General features: G+C 45.6%; 1 protein-coding gene across 2 annotated transcripts in view; it reads left to right on the plus strand.

Annotated features, from left to right (window-relative positions):
• Positions 1 to 5,083: 5,083 nt before the first annotated feature.
• The window catches only part of CACNB2 (calcium voltage-gated channel auxiliary subunit beta 2), a 410,979-nt gene continuing 397,318 nt past the window's right edge, over positions 5,084 to 18,744 (plus strand). For both annotated transcript variants that reach the window (XM_054020627.1, XM_054020628.1), the window contains exon 1: positions 5,084 to 5,450. In XM_054020627.1, coding sequence (XP_053876602.1) covers positions 5,343 to 5,450 — 108 coding nt within the window. In that variant the 5' untranslated portion in view covers positions 5,084 to 5,342. The remainder of the gene's footprint in view (positions 5,451 to 18,744) is intronic.

Below are 18,744 nucleotides of genomic sequence, written 5' to 3' on the forward strand. Positions count from 1 at the left end.
TTATACTTTCACACAGTCTTTGAAATTCAGTATGTACCAGTCTATTAAGTGTTTCTAAATTGTAGAAATTAGAACTATTTTCTAATTACGCAACCTGAACGTGTAACAACTTGGTGATATGGCTGTCCATTAGTTGCAATGACTGGCTGTGGTCAGTTTGGAATCTTTGAGTCATCTTCTTTGTGTTCTACATCCGCCACCTGTAGCGTTTGCTCTGTTGATTGTTCTTTCTGAGGAACAAACTGTTGATGTCAATTATTTCTGTTGAACCTCCCGTTGGTCTTGATCACATGTGATCTTTTTCCTTTAGGAGAGCTGGAGTGGTCCTTCTTTTTCTTTGTCCAGTTGGATACATACATGGTCACCAGGTTCTAGATCCAGCAGTTCTCTGAGTGGTATCTGCTATAAAAGCGTTCATAGGCTCTTTTTGTCCTTTTATCCAATCTGGCTACTCTTTTTCACATCTGGACACTTTGCAAATAGATTCTTTTCCAAAGTTGGAACAGCAGTTCTGAGTTGTCTTAGCATCAGGATTTGTTCTGGACTATATCCAGTAGTAACTATTGGTGTTGATCTGTAACTCAAGAGCAAAGAATGGATCTTCCTGCTGTAGGATTTTCTTGGCTGTCTGTACTGCTCTCACAGCCTCTCCATTCACTTGTGGGTAATGTAAGCTGCTAGTAATTTGATCAAAATCATATTTTGTTCAGAATGAATTCAATTCTGCCACAGTGAATTGTGGTCTGTTGTCTGTCACTAGTTGTTCTGGAATACAGAAGTGAGCAAAAGTGCACTTCAGTTTCTCAATAACATTGTGACATGTTATGTCCTTCATGTACATTATTTCTATATACCTGGAAAAATATTCCACTATGACTAAGTAATTATGTCCTCTGAATTCTCATAAAACTGCAGCTAGTCTCTTCCAAGGTCTCTCTGTTAGGAGTGTTTGTACATGGTTCAGTATTGTTTCTTAAGCTGATTTGTACTGGATCTCTTTTCAAAAGTCCAATACCATCGAATCCTCCATCGAGTTCTTCCACCTTTCTCATTAGGCTCATCATGGCTGCCACGCTGCAGCTGAGAAGGTTGTTAGGCTTTGATCCTGTGATCACATGTACTTTGAATGCACATCTTTTGTCTTTATAAGTTGTTTCTGTATAGTGAACTGGCCCATACAGTTCAGAATATCTGCTGGGATCATCAGAGTTGTGTCAGGTGATTTCCACTCTGGAGGGGGCGGGGACTGAATGTGATTGGCCCCTTTTGAGATGACTGTGATGTCAACTCCTGAGTCAATTTTAAAGTCAGTAGTCTTGCCATGAATATTAAATTTTACTTTCCAAGCAGGTTCTGTAGCTTCACATGCTATTGATCCCCAAAACAATGACTCTTGATTGTCAGTAATATCAGTCAACTCCCTGACTGCTTTAGTGTGGCAAACAGCTGCAAAATGTCCACATTTCATGCATTTATTACACCATGCATCTCTGGCTGGACATTTTCCCTGGTTGTTGAATTTTGTGATAGAAACATGCTCTTTCGTAAACCACATTTCTCTGATGTATAAAGTACGCACCAAACATAGTCAGAACCCTTTCGGGGTCATTTTTGTGGCTGTTTTCAGTAAGGTCAAGGGATTTAAAGATATTCTCTGCCTGCTTTCCTATAACATAAATTAAAGAAGATACTTGTATATCTCCAGCTTCTCTGTGGAGTTTGTTTGCAATTCAAAATCTTGCAAAATACTGCTTCCAGTCTGTCCATTGCAAAGATTTGTCAAAGCTGAAGTTCTCTGGGGCATTGAAGAGTGGCATGTTGCTAGATCTTGCAGTCTTTGTTGCTGTTTGCCTTCCATCTGCAACCTTTGTTGCTGTTTTCCTTCTGTTTCTGTTCTTAGTTTACTTCTGACACCATGTCATGTACTTCTGCATCAGTTATGGACTGGTCACAGAGCTTGCTTATACACACCAGATGTGTTCATCACAAGATCCATTAATGCTATGCAGGTATGTCTGTGGTTCATTTAAATAAGTGGCTGAACAGTATAGAGTTTAGCGCATTTCATTACAACCCCCACTTTTGAAAACCTCCAATTGGCAGGGGCACAATAAGGGATCCAGGCCCTACCTTGGCCCTGAAAAAAGCTGGGCAGCATGATGGTGGGCTCAGTTGCCCCTTCATCAAGGCAGCAGGGCAGTCAGGTCACTTTTGAGTGGCATTGCACCTCCATGCACCACATCACAGTGGCACTGATTCAAATTTGGCCCAGCTACCCCTCTGTCATGACTGAGGAGTGGCCAGGCCAACGTTGACCAGCCGCCCCCACACTTTTGCAATCTTTCCAGTGCCACTGACACCTTATCCATTGTGTTGTCTGTCTGGAACCTCACTAGTTCCATCAAAAAAGATCACTCATCCAGTCAGGATAGATATACCCCAAATCTCAAATCACATGAGACAATGGCTGGCACATGACACCAGTCATTTCTATCCCTCCAATCTCCACTTCTGTCCCAAAAGCTGGATCCAGAGTATGGCCAGCCTCATGTATGGATTACTGCAGGGGGTTGCAGATATCAACCATTGTCATGGCAGACATAAAATTCGGAGTCGGTCCATAAGAAGTGTCATACACATGGTAAATTAAATCACCAATAATTTTATTAATCTTGGTGATTCCAGCACCACTATAGTGAGAAACCTGGTCAACCCTGATAGGGTTAATGTGTGTTATTGGTATATAGGTTGTCCCACTCCAAATCTTTTCCTTTCCCCATCCTCTGACGTATGTAGCATCCATGTTTCCGCTGGTGAGATGGCAGGGCGAGAAAAGTGACTTGTGTGAACTTTAAAAAAAACACAAAAAATATGGGATGGAGGAAAGGGAATCATGGGCTCTCATAATTCCCTGGATGCAGTGCATTGTGGGATATCAGCACTGCATCCAGGGAATTAAAAGGCCCACAAGGCATTGAGGTGGACTGTGCCTCAGGGGACATGGGGATGCTTAGCCACAGTGTACCATGTCTTCTATCTTGTGACAAATATGGCAATTTCCTACAATTGAACAATCTTACTAAATTAAGTTTAAGTATCTTTGGAGTCCATTGTATTAAATGCAAAAGTTATGTGTTGTTATGGGCTAGAACTGCACACAATTTCTCTAGGGGGTGGCTTGGTTGTGAATCCTGGGAAGTGTTATGAATTTCAAAGGACTATACTGAACAAAGTGCCAGACAAGAATGGACTTTTGGGACAAACAGTATTTGAGTGTCCACCTGGGGAATTTTTAGGGGGAGGTGAATGCAAATTCCCACCTTGGGTTATGCAAAAACCCAGGCTTTTGAAGCTACACACGAAGGAGAAACCCATTATCTGTTGATTAACTGTTCCTAGAGTGTGAAGCTCAAAGGCCCAAGATGTATAAAAGACTGAACTATCTGTGGCTGTGCTTGTTCTGAGCTGAGGCTGTTATGAATTTGTAACTATAGAAAACCCCCTTGGTAGAGTTTGAAGGACTGACTCCTACCAGAGCAGAGTCCTTGTGGAGTTGTCGGGGGGCGGGAGGGCGGGGTGTGTAAGCTTATTAATATGCATGTAGGTTCACTTACTGTTTTTAATGTTTCCTTTATAATGCTTTCATTTTAAGAATAAATGTACTTGCTTATAAAGGGCTGTGTAGTAAGTTATACCTGCTGGCAATTCACTATTTGTGAGCCTTTGGCAAGAAAGTGAAGCACAGATGTTGGCCTGTTTAGGCAGTCTGGATTGCTGGAAATATCACAGTGAAGGTGATGTAGGAATTGTGGGACCTGGAAAAAATTGAGGGAGAGAAATGCAGGAGAGGTAACAGAACTGGAAGCATAGAGGGGTGCCGTTGGTAGACCATGAAGGGGGAATGCAGCTGCAGTTGCCCTGAACTTTGACATGCCAGACACAACCTCTGGCAGTGAGGATGCACAGCACCAGCAAAAGCAGCCAGGTGTGTACAGGCATAGCAGTGATGATGGCTGCAAGCTGGCAAAAGTTCTAGTGGCGAAATTTTCTAGTGTATACATGGCCTGGGATGCCAGTTGCCTCTTAAAATCAGTATCACTGTGGAGAAGGAGTTATCTTCCTGTAGTTTCCATCACCTACTAACAGCCAGTACTCCCTGATCTTTCTTTGCCGTACTTTCAACTGTATAGCTGGCTAGAGATGGACTATGCCAACAAGAGTCCTGCATCATCATCCAGGTCTGCTGAGATATGTAGAAGTTTAGTTGGTGGGGGAAAGGAGGAGGACATACTGTGCTTCACGAGCTGCCTGGATACAAAACATTGAAAATGTATTTGGTCATTTGTATTCATCATTAAATAGAGGGAACATGTTTGTGGATAATGTTAAACAGGAGATTGGGGGAACCCGGGATACTGAGGTCACTCCCCCCACGAATCCAGCAATGGCCACGTTTTAAAAGTTGTGACATACAGCAAAGGAAACTCGACCTTTGGGTCCAGTGGCGTTTCGGAAGTGAGCTGTGCTGTCTAGAGAGGATGGAAATATAAGGAATGTTTTTAATTGCATCCTTTTTTTCCCCTTTTGTCAACAGTCCTGTCTTTAGACCGCAAACTCTTTGGAACAGGGGCACCCACGTCCTGTGCTGTGTGGGGCACAGGGGCTGCACTTCATAAATACCAGCAATGCCCATAAAAGGAAGCCCCGGTCGCAGCGAGGTGCTGCCTCTGTCCCGCAGCTGGAGTTTGCCCCCGCTTTGCAACCACTTTAGAGAGTCTCTGGCCTTTGGGAGGTGACAGATGTGGCTGGGTGTGGCGGGGACTGGGCTGCATCCAGTCCTTACCAACCTGCCTCAGCGTTAACGCCCCACCCTCCCGCCCGTCGGGAGAAACTTTGCTGGGAGGGGGTCAGTGATTGCCCCGCCGGACGCCGCCTTTGCAGCCAGCCTCCCCCGGCCACTCGGCGCGGCTCGCCCCTTGCCGGGGAGCTCGCGTGGGGGGAGACGGTCATTGCCGCTTTCCCTCTTCCCAGCGCGCCGCCCCGTCTCCTCCCCCTCCGCCTGGCGGCGGCGGTGCCCGCTCCCCGCGCTCCAGTCTCCAGCAGCAGCTCGGGCGAGGCGAGCAGGGCAGCCGCGCGGAGTCCCAGGGACCCTCCCTCCCTTCGCTCCCGCCCGGCGGCCGCCGCCTCTTCCTGCTCCCAGCCAGGCGTTGAAGGCTTCCCGATGGCACGGCGCTGAGGGAGCTCCCCGGGCAAGCAGCGGCAGCGGGCGGTGCCGGCGCGGGTCTCTGCACTGATTCACTGCGGGGCTTGCGTGGGGCGAAGCCGGCTGGTACTTTTCTCCAATGGTCCAAAGCGACATGTCCAAATCGCCTCCCACTCCGGCGACGGCGGCGCAGGAGCTGCAGATGGAGCTGCTGGACAACCCCGCACCCGCCGCAACAGCAGCGCAGGTACCTGGTGGGGCGAGGGGCTTCTCCGGGCCTGGGGTCCCTGGCTGTGCCTTTGGTGTCTGCCGGCTCCCTTCAGCTAGTCTCTGGCTTCCATCTTCCTCCCCCCATCAGGACCCTGCACTAATAAGGGGCAGGGGCAGCTCCGGGGGAGGGGGAGTCACTCTTCCCCGTTCCCGTAGGGACAAATGTGCAAAGCCAATCCCTAGCTCGTAAGAGTGGCCGTCTTGACTAGAACATCCATCCTCACCCTCGAAACAGAGTCCTCGCTGCAAAGAAACGCTTTGAGCCGTCGGATGTCCCAACCCTTCTGAGCTAATAGAAAAGCCTCAACGAGATTGGGAGGGGAACAGCTGGATTTCCCAAACTCCTTACCCTCTAACTTCAATTCCCATTTAGAAGGGAAGTTTGATAGTTCTTAGAAGAGATCTGAGATCCGTTTCCCCCCCTTAAAATGTAATTTAATTAAAACATATTCATGCAAGGAAGTGTTCAGTGAAATAGATATTTTGTAAACCAATGTAGATGAATGTAAGAACACATTACTATGACTCTGTTCAGTGCCTTCCTTTCTAAAGCAAAGGGTTGTTTCCCCATCTCTAACAACCTGTTGTATCTGGTGCGAGGTTGTGAAGGCTAGGACTATAACAGTGTTTAAAAGAGAACTGGATAAATTCATGGAGGTTAAGTCCATTAATGGCTATTAGCCAGGATGGGTAAGGAATGGTGTCCCTAGCCTCTGTTTGTCAGAGGGTGGAGATGGATGGCAGGAGAGAGATCACTTGATCATTACCTGTTAGGTTCACTCCCTCTGGGGCACCTGGCATTGGCCACTGTCGGCAGACAGGATACTGGGCTAGATGGACCTTTGGTCTGACCCAGTACGGCCGTTCTTATGTTCTTATGATATACATGTTGCTTACAATATTACTCTACAGCCTGTCTCCCCCCTCACAACCAATATGTGTCCATAGATTAGGAACCCCGCTTTATAGGGGAAGACAGAATTTATACCATATAAAGCAGCAGGAGTAAGGACTTTGGCTGGGATAAAGGTGTTCCCGACCTTACAGATTCTAGCTTCTAGAATAAAATTAGGAAGCTGGGTCATGCACCATCTTGTCCCCCCAAGGATGCTGTTAAAATATAATATATATTGTATACAGGTTGGCGAGTGTGCATGTTTGAGATAGAGAAATGGAGGTTAACACATCTATTGAAGATCTTGCATTTTGAGATAAAGCTTTGGTTTAGTATGTTAATGTTGTCTAATATCTCCCTTAGCTTTACCGTACATGTCTGCATAGATTCATTTTGCTATTTTTAAACCCAGTGTGTGCACATATCTGATTGTGTGCATTTGAAATAATGAACACTCCAGTATCTCTTTGGGATATCTTTTTGTTGTTATTGTCAAAACTGTCTCTGATCCTTTATTTTAGTTGAAAAGGTGGTCCATTAGTATCACAAAAATGTTGGATTAGAAATGTTGTCACATGAAAATGGTGTCAGTCTGTCAAATTGACCTTTATTGAAGATCACTAAAAACAAATAACAATTGAGCTATTGAGAAACCAGTTCATGTTTAAAAAAAGAAGAAAAGAAAAGAGAGTGTATTTTTTTCTTTTTGCTTATGAATAGGGCCCTACCAAATTCACGGACATGAAAAACGCATCACGAACCGTGAAATCTGGTATCCCCCCATGAAATGTGGTCTCTTGTGTGCCTTTACTTTATACTATACTGATTTCACGGGGGAGACCAGCGTTTCTCAAATTGGGGGTCCTGACCAAAAAGGAAGTTGCAAGGGGGTCATAAGGTTATTTTAGGGGGGTCGCGGTATTGCCACCTTTACTTCTGTGCTGACTTTAGAGCTGGGCAGCTGGAGAGCAGTGGCTATTGGCCGGGTGCCCATATCCGAAGGCAGCGCCCTGCCAGCAGTAGCACAGAAGTAAGGGTGGCAATACCACAACCTCCTCTACAATAACCTTGTGACCCCCCCCAAAACTCCTTTTTGGGTCAGGAGCCCTAAAATTACAATACCGTGAAATTTCAGATTTAAATAGCTGAAATCATGAAACTTAAAATTTTTAAAATCCTCTGACCATGAAGTTGACCAAAATGGACAGTGAATTTGGTAGGGCCCTACTTCTGAAACTACAGTCAGAAATATAGCAGTGTGGGCATATGCTTTGCAAGCCTTCCCACACAGTGGTGTCCTGGCACCTAATTCCTAACCTACAAAAACTTCTGCTTTCTGCCCTATCCTGAGCAGAGACTGACAACTGTACCAAATTCTGTAGTGGTTTTCTGATGTGGACAAATTACCATTATTGGTCACAAAATTCATTCTTATCTGTGGTCTTAACTAGGCACAAAAGAATCTCTCCTGCATTATTTGTCTCTCAGGTTCAGTACAGTACTTGTATTCTGTTTTATATAATTGGTTTCTGAATGGCTAGAACACAAATGGTGGCTTTTTGTGTGTGTGGTAAAGATAGTGAAGCTTTTTAGTAAATGCAAGGAGCAAATTGTACTTCTCTGTACCAAAGTCCATCAGACAAAACAGTCTCATCGCCTTTAGACACGTATCCTAATCATATGTAATCCTTTTATAGCAAAGAAATAACATTATTGGAATAGAACACCCCTTTGTCTGACTAGTAACATTCAATTAATTCTTTAGCATTTTATTGTATTGAGAGACCATTATCCTTTTGTTCCATTATTTCTGAAAAATTAATACAGTAAAAACTTGATGCTATTATGAGTAGTCACAGTGAGAAAGAGGCTGAATATAGGGTATGTGATCCATCACTTACTGTAGTACATATATTCTAGTAATGCCCATTTACCCACACATTTAAGGTACTTGGGGCTATCATGTTTTGTGATACTGCTAGAAGTATTCCATGCCAATATTCCCATCTGTGAGGTCAGGAGAACCGCTCAAGTTTTATGCAGCAATGTCACTCCTTGAAGTACTTTCAGGAGTGTTACTTCCAGGAATGATGACTTCAGAAAATATCATTCTACAGCTTAGCTTAGCCTGTATGGATGTGACCAAACTTTGTAACCAGGTTTAAAACTGCGTCCTATTTTAGGATTTTACCTATGCTAGGCATATTTTTTTTTATTTTGGTTATATATCATGTTCCGTATCGTGGATCAACAAAGGCTGGCCAAACCATGTTATAGCAATTTTGAGGAACACTTATACTTAATCGTTCGTTTCCATATTGTTGAGCCACCAACATCCTCTGTAGTTAATCTGTCGCAAGATTTTTATATTATGGTTTTCCAACATGGTTTGCAAACAAAATAAAGTCCCTGGAGGCATTGATCAAGGAAATTATGCTTGAAACCTGCTAGTCCCTGTCCCAAATAGCGTGTTATGTCTTTGTTTGTGTTTGCACAGCACCTAGCATAATGGGGCTCTGATTCTGACTGGGACCTCTGGGTGAGTGCTACTTTAAAATAAATATTAAACATAGTAATAACTAGCACACTCTGATCCTAGTGTAGATAAGATTTTAGATAAAAGTTTAAGTCTCCAATCTATAAATGGAAATTCCCTGTGTCCTAATAAGGAGGGAGAGGATGGAAGATGAGAAAATACAGGTAGGATCTTATGAGAAACAGTCAAATGAAAAAAGTCCCATTCAATTACATTATATAATGGCAGGCAGCTAAAAAGTGACAAGTTGTTAAAGTGCTTATATACCAAGGCTAGAAGTCTAAATAATAAAATGGGTGAACTACAATGCCTCGTATTAAATGAGGATATTGCTATAATAGGCATCACAGAAACTTGGTGGAATGAGGATAATCAATGGGACACAGTAATACCGGGGTACAAAATATATCAGAAGGACAGAACAGGTCATGCTGGTAGGCTGAGGGGCATTATATGTGAAAGAAAGCATAGAATCAAATGAAGTAAAAATCTTAAATGAACCAAACTGTATCAGAGAATCTCTATGATAGTAATTCCATGCTCGAATAATAAGAATATAGCAGTAGGGATATATTACAGACTACCTAACTAGGATGGTGATAGTGACTGTCAAATGCTCAGGGAGATTAGAGAGGCTATTAAAATAAAAAAAACTCAGTAATAATGGGGGATTTCAACTATTCCCATATTGACTGGGTACATATCACCTCAGGCAGAGATGCAGAGATACAGTTCTTGATACCTTAAATGACTGCTTTCTGGAGCAGCTAGTCCTGGAACCCACAAGAGGAGAGGCAATTCTTGATTTAGTCCTAAGTGGAACACAGGATCTGGTCCAAGAAGTGAATATAGCTGGACCGCTTGGTAATAGTGACCATAATATAATTAAATTTAACATACCTGTGGCAGGGAAAACACCACAGCAGTCCAACACTGTAGCATTTAATTTCAGAAAGGGGAACTACACAAAAATGAGGAGGTTAGTTAAACAGAAATTAAAAGATACAGCACCAAAAGTAAAATCCCTGCAAGCCTCATGGAAACGAATGACACCCTAATGAGGCTCAACTTAAATGTATACCCCAAATTAAAAAACATAGTAAGAGAACCAAAAAAGAGCCACTATGGCTAAACAACAAAATAAAAGAAGCAGCAAGAGAGAAAAAGGAAGCCTTTAAAAACTGGAAGTTAAATCCTAGTGAGGAAAATAGAAAGGAGCATAAACTCTGGCAAATGAAGTGTAAAAATATAATTAGGAAGTGTAGCAGGATAGGTACCTTGCTCCTAGGGAAAAAGGGTAGGCTGATCGGAAAGGCAGCTACAGCTATGGCCACACCCAGTTAGGCCACAGCTGGCCTTGATATAAGGGCTAAGGGAGGCACTGGGTAGGTCTCACTCTAGCCTTGGAGTGGGAAGGAGCTAACTGTCTGAAGCAGCACAGGGTACCTAGAGCAGAGCAGAGCAAAGCTGGGGAAGGGCAGGCAGAGCTGGGGAGCTCTGGCCTGGTGAGCCCCCAGGCTGAGACCTTGCTGAAGGCCCAAGGAAGTACTGGGGCTGCAGGGAGACAGCTGGGCCAAGAACGGTGGCAGGTCCAACTCTCTTGCCGGTGGTGAGTGGCCATTACAGACTGCAGTTTGCCCCAGAGAACGGGGGCTAGATGATGACTGATAGTAGCCACTGAGGCAAGGTGGGCATAGAGGGTTGGGGGTTCCCCTGGGAGGGGAGATCCAGAGTGGGGGGGGGTACTGCTGTGAGGCAGAACTCCAGGGTAAGGGGCACTGGGATCTGGGAAGGACCTGGGGCCTGAGGCAGGAGAGACACTGGTCAGCAGGAGGCACTTCAAGTGCTGGAATTGAGCTAATTCCCAGACTGACCAGCAAGAGACGGTGAGTGCTCAATCTGCTACGTGAAGGCCAAAAAGAATCTGAAGAACATTCTACCCAAAGACTCAAAAAGTAATAACAAAACATTAAGTAATCAGGAGCAGGAAGTCTGCTAAACAACCAGTGGGGCCACTGGACGATCTGATGCTAAAGGAACACTCAAGGATGATAAGGGCATTGTAGAGAAACTAAATTAATCAGGGCTTTGGCGCTGAGCTCCAGGCAAAAACCTGCAGCTCCAGAGCTGCTCTGCGTTCCAGTTCTGGGCTCTGCTCCAGAGCCCTGAAATTAATTCTGTGCATTCCTCTTCACGGTTGAGGACGTGAGGGAGATTTCCAAACCTGAGCCGTTCTTTTTAGGGGACAAATCTGAGGAACTGTTCCAGACTGAGGTGTCTTTAGAGGAGGTTTTGCAACAAATTGATAAAATAAACAGTAATAAGTCACCAGGACCAGATGGTATTCTCCCAAGAGTTCTGAAGGAACTCAGATGTGAAATTGCAGGACTACTAACTGTTGTCTGTAACCTATCATTTAAATCAGCTTCTGTACCAAATGACTGGAGGATAGCTAATGTGGTGCCAATTTTTAAAAAGGGCTTCAGAGGTGACCTCAGCAATTACAGGCCAGTAAGTCTGACTTCAGTACTGGACAAAGTGGTTGAATCTATAGTAAAAGAACAAAATTGTCCGACACATAAATGAACATAATTTGTTGGGGAATAGTCAACATGGTTTTTGTAAAGGGAAATCATGCCTCACCAATCTACTAGAATTCTTTGAGCAGGTCAACTAGCATGTGGACAAGGGGAATCCAGTGGATGTAGTGTATTTTAGATTTTCAGAAAGCCTTTGACAAGGTCCCTCACCAAAGGCTCTTAAGGAAAATAAGCAGTCATGGGATAAGAGGGAAGGTTCTCTCATGGATTGGTAATTGGTTAAAAGATAGGAAACAAAAGGTAGGAATAAATGGCCAGTTTTCAGAATGGAGAGAGGTAAATAGTGCTGGGGTGCTGAATTATATGGGCCCGTGGTGCCCATGCTCCAGCAGTATTCATGGCCCAGGGCCCAGCTCCACCAATATTTGTCAAGTCCTGCTTGCTGCCCTGGTGTGCCTCCCCGCAAGCGTCCCTGCCTGGGCAGCGGGTAGCTGCCCCCTGCAGTTGTGCTCTGCTCTGCCAGCTCCTGGCATCAATTGCTCTTGCAGGGTCTTAGTGCCCCCAACCACTAGTGCCAGGGCAGGCTGACCTGACCCTGCCCTTCTGCCTGTGATGGACAGACCCTTCCCTTTTCTGATGGGACCCTCCACCAGAGCAGGGAGCCCCCCACCTGCAGTCACCGCTCCTGCCCCATGCTGGGCAAGGGGCAGGCCCATCCCCCCACCCCCTAGTGAGGCTACAGTGAGGGGCAGCAGCAGGGGAGGAGGCGCACACATGATGCTAGCCCCCCCCACCCCTTGCACCCACCACAGGGGAGGTGAGGGGACTTCCAGGACCTGAGAGGGGCCCTAGGAGCATGTGCAGTAACAGTGGTGTGAGGTGAGTGTGCTGCTGGGGAGGAGAGAGGGTCCCTCCCCTGGAGCTCACTGCTGCTGGTGAAGAGAGGGTGGGGGGAGAGGCCTCCTCTCTGGCCCCAGATGGGGGCAGCCTGCCTGCTCCCCAAACTCCTCATCCCTGGCCCTGCCCCACCCCAGAGCCTACATTCCCCAGCCAGAGCCCTCACATCCCAACCCTGAGCCCCCTCCTGCACTGTGCACCCTCCATCCCTGGCTGCAGCCCTCACCCCCGCACCCCAATCCTCTGCCTGAGCCCCTCCCAAACCCCTCATTCCCAGCCCCACCCCAGAGTCCTCATATTTTTACATTATTTTAAAAAATATATATCGGCTTACAAGGCTGGTGAGGATGGGGACTTGGACCTGTTCTGGGCACCACCAAAAATTATACAAACCTGCTGCCCCTGAAATAGTGGTATCCCCCAGTGGTCTGTACTGGGCCCAATCCTATTCAACATATTCATAAATTATCTGGAAAAAGGGGTAAATAGTGAGGTGGCAAAATTTGCAGATGATACAAAACTACTCAAGATAGTTAAGTCCCAGACAGACTGCGAAGAGCTACAAAAGGATCTCTCAAAACTGAATTGCTGGGGAACAAAATGGCAGATGAAATTCAATGTAGATAAATGCAAAGTAATGCGCATTGGAAAACCTAATCCCAACTATACATATAAAATGATGAGTTCTAAATTAGCTGTTGCCACTCAAGAAAGAGATCATAAGAACGGCCATACTGGCTCAGACCAAAGGGTCCATCAAGCCCAGTATCCTGTCCTCTGATAGTGGCCAATGGCAAGTGCCCCAAAGGGTTGTCATCAAGTGATCCATGCTGTCACCCAATCCCAGCTTCTGGCAAACAGAGGCTAGGGACACCATCCCAGCCCATCTTTGCTAATAGGTCCATCATTGGCTATCTTCCATGACTCTATCTAGCTCCCGTTTGAACCCCGTTATAGTCTTGGCCTTCACAACACCCTCTGGCAAGGAGTTCCAGAGGTTGACCGTGTGTTGTGTGAAAAAATACTTTCTTGTGTTTGTTTTAAACCTGCTACCTATTAATTTCATTTGGTGGCCCCTTGAGTCATTGTGGATAGTTTTCTGAAAAAATCCACTCTATGTGCAGCAGCAGTTAAAAAAGCAAACAAAATGTTGAAAGAGATAAGGCAATATGAAAGAGATAAGGCAATATGATATTTTTTGTCTTTATATAAAACCATGGTTCGCCCACGTCTTAAATACTCTGTGCAGATGTGGTCACCCCATCTCAAAAATGGTATATTGGACTTGGAAAAAGGTTCAGAAAAGGGCAACAAAAATTATTAGGGGTATGATTAGCTGTATGAGGAGAGATTAATAAGACTTGGACTTTTCAGCTTGGGGATATGATAGAGGTCTATAAAATAGATAGAGGTCTATAAAATAATGACTGGTGTGGAGAAAGTAAATAAGGAAGTGTTATTTACTCCTCCTCATAACACAAGGGGCCACCAAATGAAATTAATAGGTAGCAAGTTTAAAACAAACACAAGAAAGTTTTTTTTTTTCACACAACACACAGTCAACCCATGGAACTCTTTGCCAGAAGATGATGTGAAGGCCAAGACTATAAACAAGTTAAAAAAAGAACTAGATAAATTCATGGAGGATAGGTCAATGGCTATTAGTCAGGATGGGCAGGGATCGCGTCCCTAGCCTCTGTTTGCCAGAATCTGGGAATGGGTCACAGGGGATGGATCACTTGATGATTATCTGTTCTGTTCATTCCCTCTGGGGCAACTGGCATTGGCCACTGTCGGAAGACAAGATACTGGGCTAGATGGACCTTGGGTCTGACCCATTATGGCTGTTCTTATGTTCTTATGCAGAGCCTTATGACTTCAATGGGACTACTCACAATTTCTAAAGTGGAGTATGTGCATAATTCTGTAGGGGGACTTAGATGTGACCCTCTCAGAATAAAGTCAGGACACTGAGCACCTCATTTTCAGAGGTCATGAGTAAGGCGACGTTTATGTCATGGATATCATGGAAGTCACAGAATCCGTGACTTCCAGAGACCCCCGTGACATTCTCTGCTTCAGCCCCAGGACTGCTGGACTCTGGAGCTGGCGGTCAGCAGGGCCCTGGCAGGGTTCCAGCAACAGGTGACAGCAACAACAGGCGATAGGCCCCCGCCCTGCAATGTTCCACAACAAGTGGCAGACTCCTGAGGGGACCCTCCTCAGGATTCTAGTGATGGGGGACAGCCTCATGCAGGGGAAGGGGCACCTTGGGCAAGGGGTTGGGGGGTGTCCCATATTCTCTTTGGGAAATATAGCCATGCTGCAGCCTCCAGCTGCTGCGGGCAGAGGGGGAACCCCAGAGCTCCCAGCCACCACAGTGGCGGGGGAAACCATGGAACCACAGCAGCAAACGTCACAGACAGGGCATGGCTTCTGTGAATTTTTGTTTATTGCCTGTGACCTGTCCGTGACTTTTACTAAAAACATCCATGACAAAATCTTAGCCTTAGTCATGAGCACCCATAACTCCATCAATGGGACGTTGGGGTGCTCAGTACCTGTGAAAATCAGGCCCTTATTTTTTTCCTTGACTTCCTATTTCATCAGCTTTTCACAAACAAAAAGCCAAATAAATGACAACTCATCAGTTTATTAATCTAGTAATTTTTTAAGAAGATAGGTCCACCTGGTTATTTCTAGTAACAGACAGAGAGCAAGTGGCAACGCTTTGCAATTCTTCCATGGTAATTTCTTGATCTGTCTGGTCCTATTTTTTAATGAGTCCACAGTTCAGCTGCTGCTTCCAAATTGTGTGTGTGTGTGTGTGGGGGGGGGGGGGGTCCAGAAACTAAATCCCTAGCATTATTGCCATACCAGAACAGAATATTGGTTCATCTAGTGCAGTGGTTCTCAACCTATTTACCATTGTGGGCCGTATCCAATACTACCTGTATGGCCCTGAGGATGTCACATGGGTTGCAGCTCCGTTCTGATTGGGCCACAAGCAGACCGCAGGTTGAGAACCATTGACCTAGTACATTATCCTGTCTCTAGCAGAGGCCAGAGTGGGATACTTTTAGAGGAAGGTTCATGAAACCCTGTAATTGGCAATTATGAAATAACCTGCTGAGAGGGGAAATATCTTATCTGAAGTGAGTTCCTTCCTAATTATTTCCTTCTCATCTTGCCCTCTCTTTACCTCCTTCTATGTTATCTGTCAATTAATTTCCTAATGGCTTGACAAATTGTAAATGAAAACAAGTTCCTTCTTCCTTGTTTCCTTTTTTTCTTAATCTCTTTCATATCCTTTTACAGAGCCTCAAACGTCTAGTCTTATTGTGATGGCTTTGTTGTGGCAATAGGTGCTCCCTTCTTTCTATTTCAAGGGACTTCTGTCTTCCACATTTCAGGAGTTCTTGCTTTTTTTGTTTCTAATTTTTATACCTAGGTTATCCTCTAATACAGGGGTCGGCAACGTTTGGCACACGGCTTGTCAGGGTAACCACCCTGGCGGGCCAGTCCAGTTTATTTATCTGCTGACGCGGCAGGTTCGGCTGATCGCGGCCCCCACTGGCCGCGGTTCGCCGTCCCGGGCCAATGGGGGTGGCGGGAAGCCGCGGCCAGCACATCCCTCACCCGCGCCGCTTCCCGCCGCCCCCATTGGCCCGGGACAGCAAACCGCGGCCAGTGGGGGCCGCGATCGGCCGAACCTGCCGTGTCAGCAGGTAAATAAACTGGCCCGGCCTGCCAGGGTGCTTATCCTGGCGAGCCGCGTGCCAAACGTTGCCGACCCTTGCTCTAATATAAGAATTCTCTATGTGTGTGTGAATGTGTAATGTCACAAGGCTAATCACATTTGATTTCAGGTCCTTGCAGTAGTTCAGTTTCAATTTTTGGAGAGAAACTGATGTGGAGTGAGTATTGTGTAATTTGTTTTTGCACTTTGTGAAGATTATCTACAAATGTGTACGTACATCCTGTTATTCTTAAAGCAAGATAGGTCCATTGGCACACATGGGCCAGAACCTCAGCTTAGTCACCTGAGCAGTTACCAGGAACCAGCTGCCCTCACTGTTTTCTCTCAGGTTTCTCACCCACCATCCATCTACCACGGAATCTTCCCATCCTCATTGACGTATCACCCTCTAGTGAGGAATCAGAAGAGCAGCAGCAGATTTAACCCGCCCTGTACTGACAAGTTACAGTTGAGTCGATTTACCCCATATATAAAAAACATACCCCATTTCACCTATTCTTTAAATATATTCTTCTATTGCAAAGCCTTAATTTGTTAATATTAACTCACAAACTAACTTTATAATTAATAGCCAAAGAGTTCCTATTACTCTTAATTTAATTAAATACAAACAATAATTCTATCACTGCTTACCATGGAGCTACTGAAGGCTTTATTCTCATCTATCAGTATTCCTCAACTGCCAACTCCAACATGGCAGTGCCTGAATAAAATAGATTAGAATTAGGAGGCGGTGAGACCAGATTACTTCCAGCACAATCACCAGCATGAGGCAGTGTTTTCGACCCTGATGGCTGGAAGTGGTAACCTCCTTCCAGTGTTGCACTCTTTTATGGTAGAAAAACATGTTAATAGCCTTAAATATAAGCCAGGGCAGATTTCAAGAATTATTTCTCTCTTGATTTCCCCCCAAACTGTTGAGGGGTTCAACCTGCATCACCTTGCTCTTTGTCAGCAGTAGGCATATTTTGAGTGCTCAGTCGCTACTGGAGGCATTTGTTTCTCAGTTGTATACAGTATGCCATCCGTTGTTGCCCTTGTTCTTTAGATTTTCCCCACTGTTGAGTCCATCTGAAGCTCTCTGGTGATTTCAATCCCTACTTTCCTTTAAAGCCTGCTGACTGCCTTCTAGAGGTCACATTCCTGGTTTTTATAATGCAAGCCATTTTGAATGGGAAGCTCCAGCAATATTTCACCCCTAAATTCCTAAGCGCTTCAGTGGCCTGGCTGTAAATTGGTGGGCTCCACCAGCTGGAGAAGATGGAAGCATGCTCCAAACAACTGCACCTTTCCAGTTCCTTTGCTTGAGGCTTTTCTGCATCAACATAGAGATAAGATTCAAAATTGTCTCACTGTCCCTATGGGTCTTGTCTTAGATTTGTCTTCGGGGCTCCACAGTCCTCCTTAGCTGAGGCTTCACCAGTTGGCTCCTGCTCTCTGCTGGTATCTCTTCCTCAGGCCTTCCATCTGACAGGTGCAGAGACTCTTCTCCTCCCTCTTGGGATTCCCCAGAGGCTGGTTTCTCATTTCTGCTCTCCTGTTTGAGTCAGGAAGCCTTATATGCAAATTCCTATTGGGCACATGAGTAGGAGCAGGCAGGATCAGACCTCCAAAAACAGCTCCCAGTCTTAAAGGGCCCAATGGTTGTAAGAGGCTTGCTGGGATGAGCACATGTGCCCCAAGAACCAGTGCCTCTCTTACACACTCCTTTCACTCAGACTGAAGGCAGAGAGGTCTTAATCTATGGTGGGATGAATCTAATGAGCAGCAGACTTATTGCATTCCATTGTCACCTCTGGAATGTAGTAAGTCAGCAGGAGGAAGAAGATTCCCTGGCAGTTAGGGAGACAGTTGGTTTGAGTGAGGAGAACAGGCCTAGTCCCCTCTCCTGGCTAAGAGGGTGAGGGTGGCAGAAACTCTTTGAAAGTGTCTGTTGTGGGCAGGGAACTGGCCCTCTTGAGATCCAGCAGCAGAGCAGAGGTAGTCTGATGAGAAGCAAAGTGGCCCATAAGGGAGAGGCTGTTAGCAGCGGTAGTGGCAACAGCATATTGCAGGCTGACACAAGGCCAGTGGGGAAGGAACAAAGACTTGACCCTGCATCCGGGTTTCTGAATAAAAGGGGGCTTGGAGGGGTCTGCCAGGGGCACTGAAGCAGCATCCTTCCAAGCAACTAGTAAAAGGGCAGGAGACTGTGGGGTGGGGCTCGCAGCCTAAACATTGTTACAGGGCAAGCAGTCTGCACAGCAACTGGACAACTGCATGGCGGAGCCCCCAAAGAGATATCACTATGGAATTGAACCCTACCTAGCATGTTGGGAACTACTGACTGATACCCCATTGCACCTATTTGGGGCATTCCAGGTCCTGGACCTGAGTTGGCCTAATCCTCTTTCAGAATCCCTCCTATGGACTAAGGAGGAATTGTGATGTTTATCTTTTGTTGTCATTTAAGCTGTTGTATGTGGGATATTTGTGACCTTCTTTTCTGCCTGCCCTACTAAACAATTGATTTTGTCTGAGCTGTGTGTCTGAGTGCTTATTGGGACTCACCAGATGCTAGAGTCGATAGAGTGTACTGACTGAAGTGCTTGTAGTACTTGCTTCTGAATCATGGTATGGCTAACATGCTACTGAATATCAGAG

Source organism: Malaclemys terrapin, chromosome 2 (assembly GCF_027887155.1).
Source record: "Malaclemys terrapin pileata isolate rMalTer1 chromosome 2, rMalTer1.hap1, whole genome shotgun sequence".
Taxonomy (NCBI): domain Eukaryota; kingdom Metazoa; phylum Chordata; order Testudines; family Emydidae; genus Malaclemys; species Malaclemys terrapin.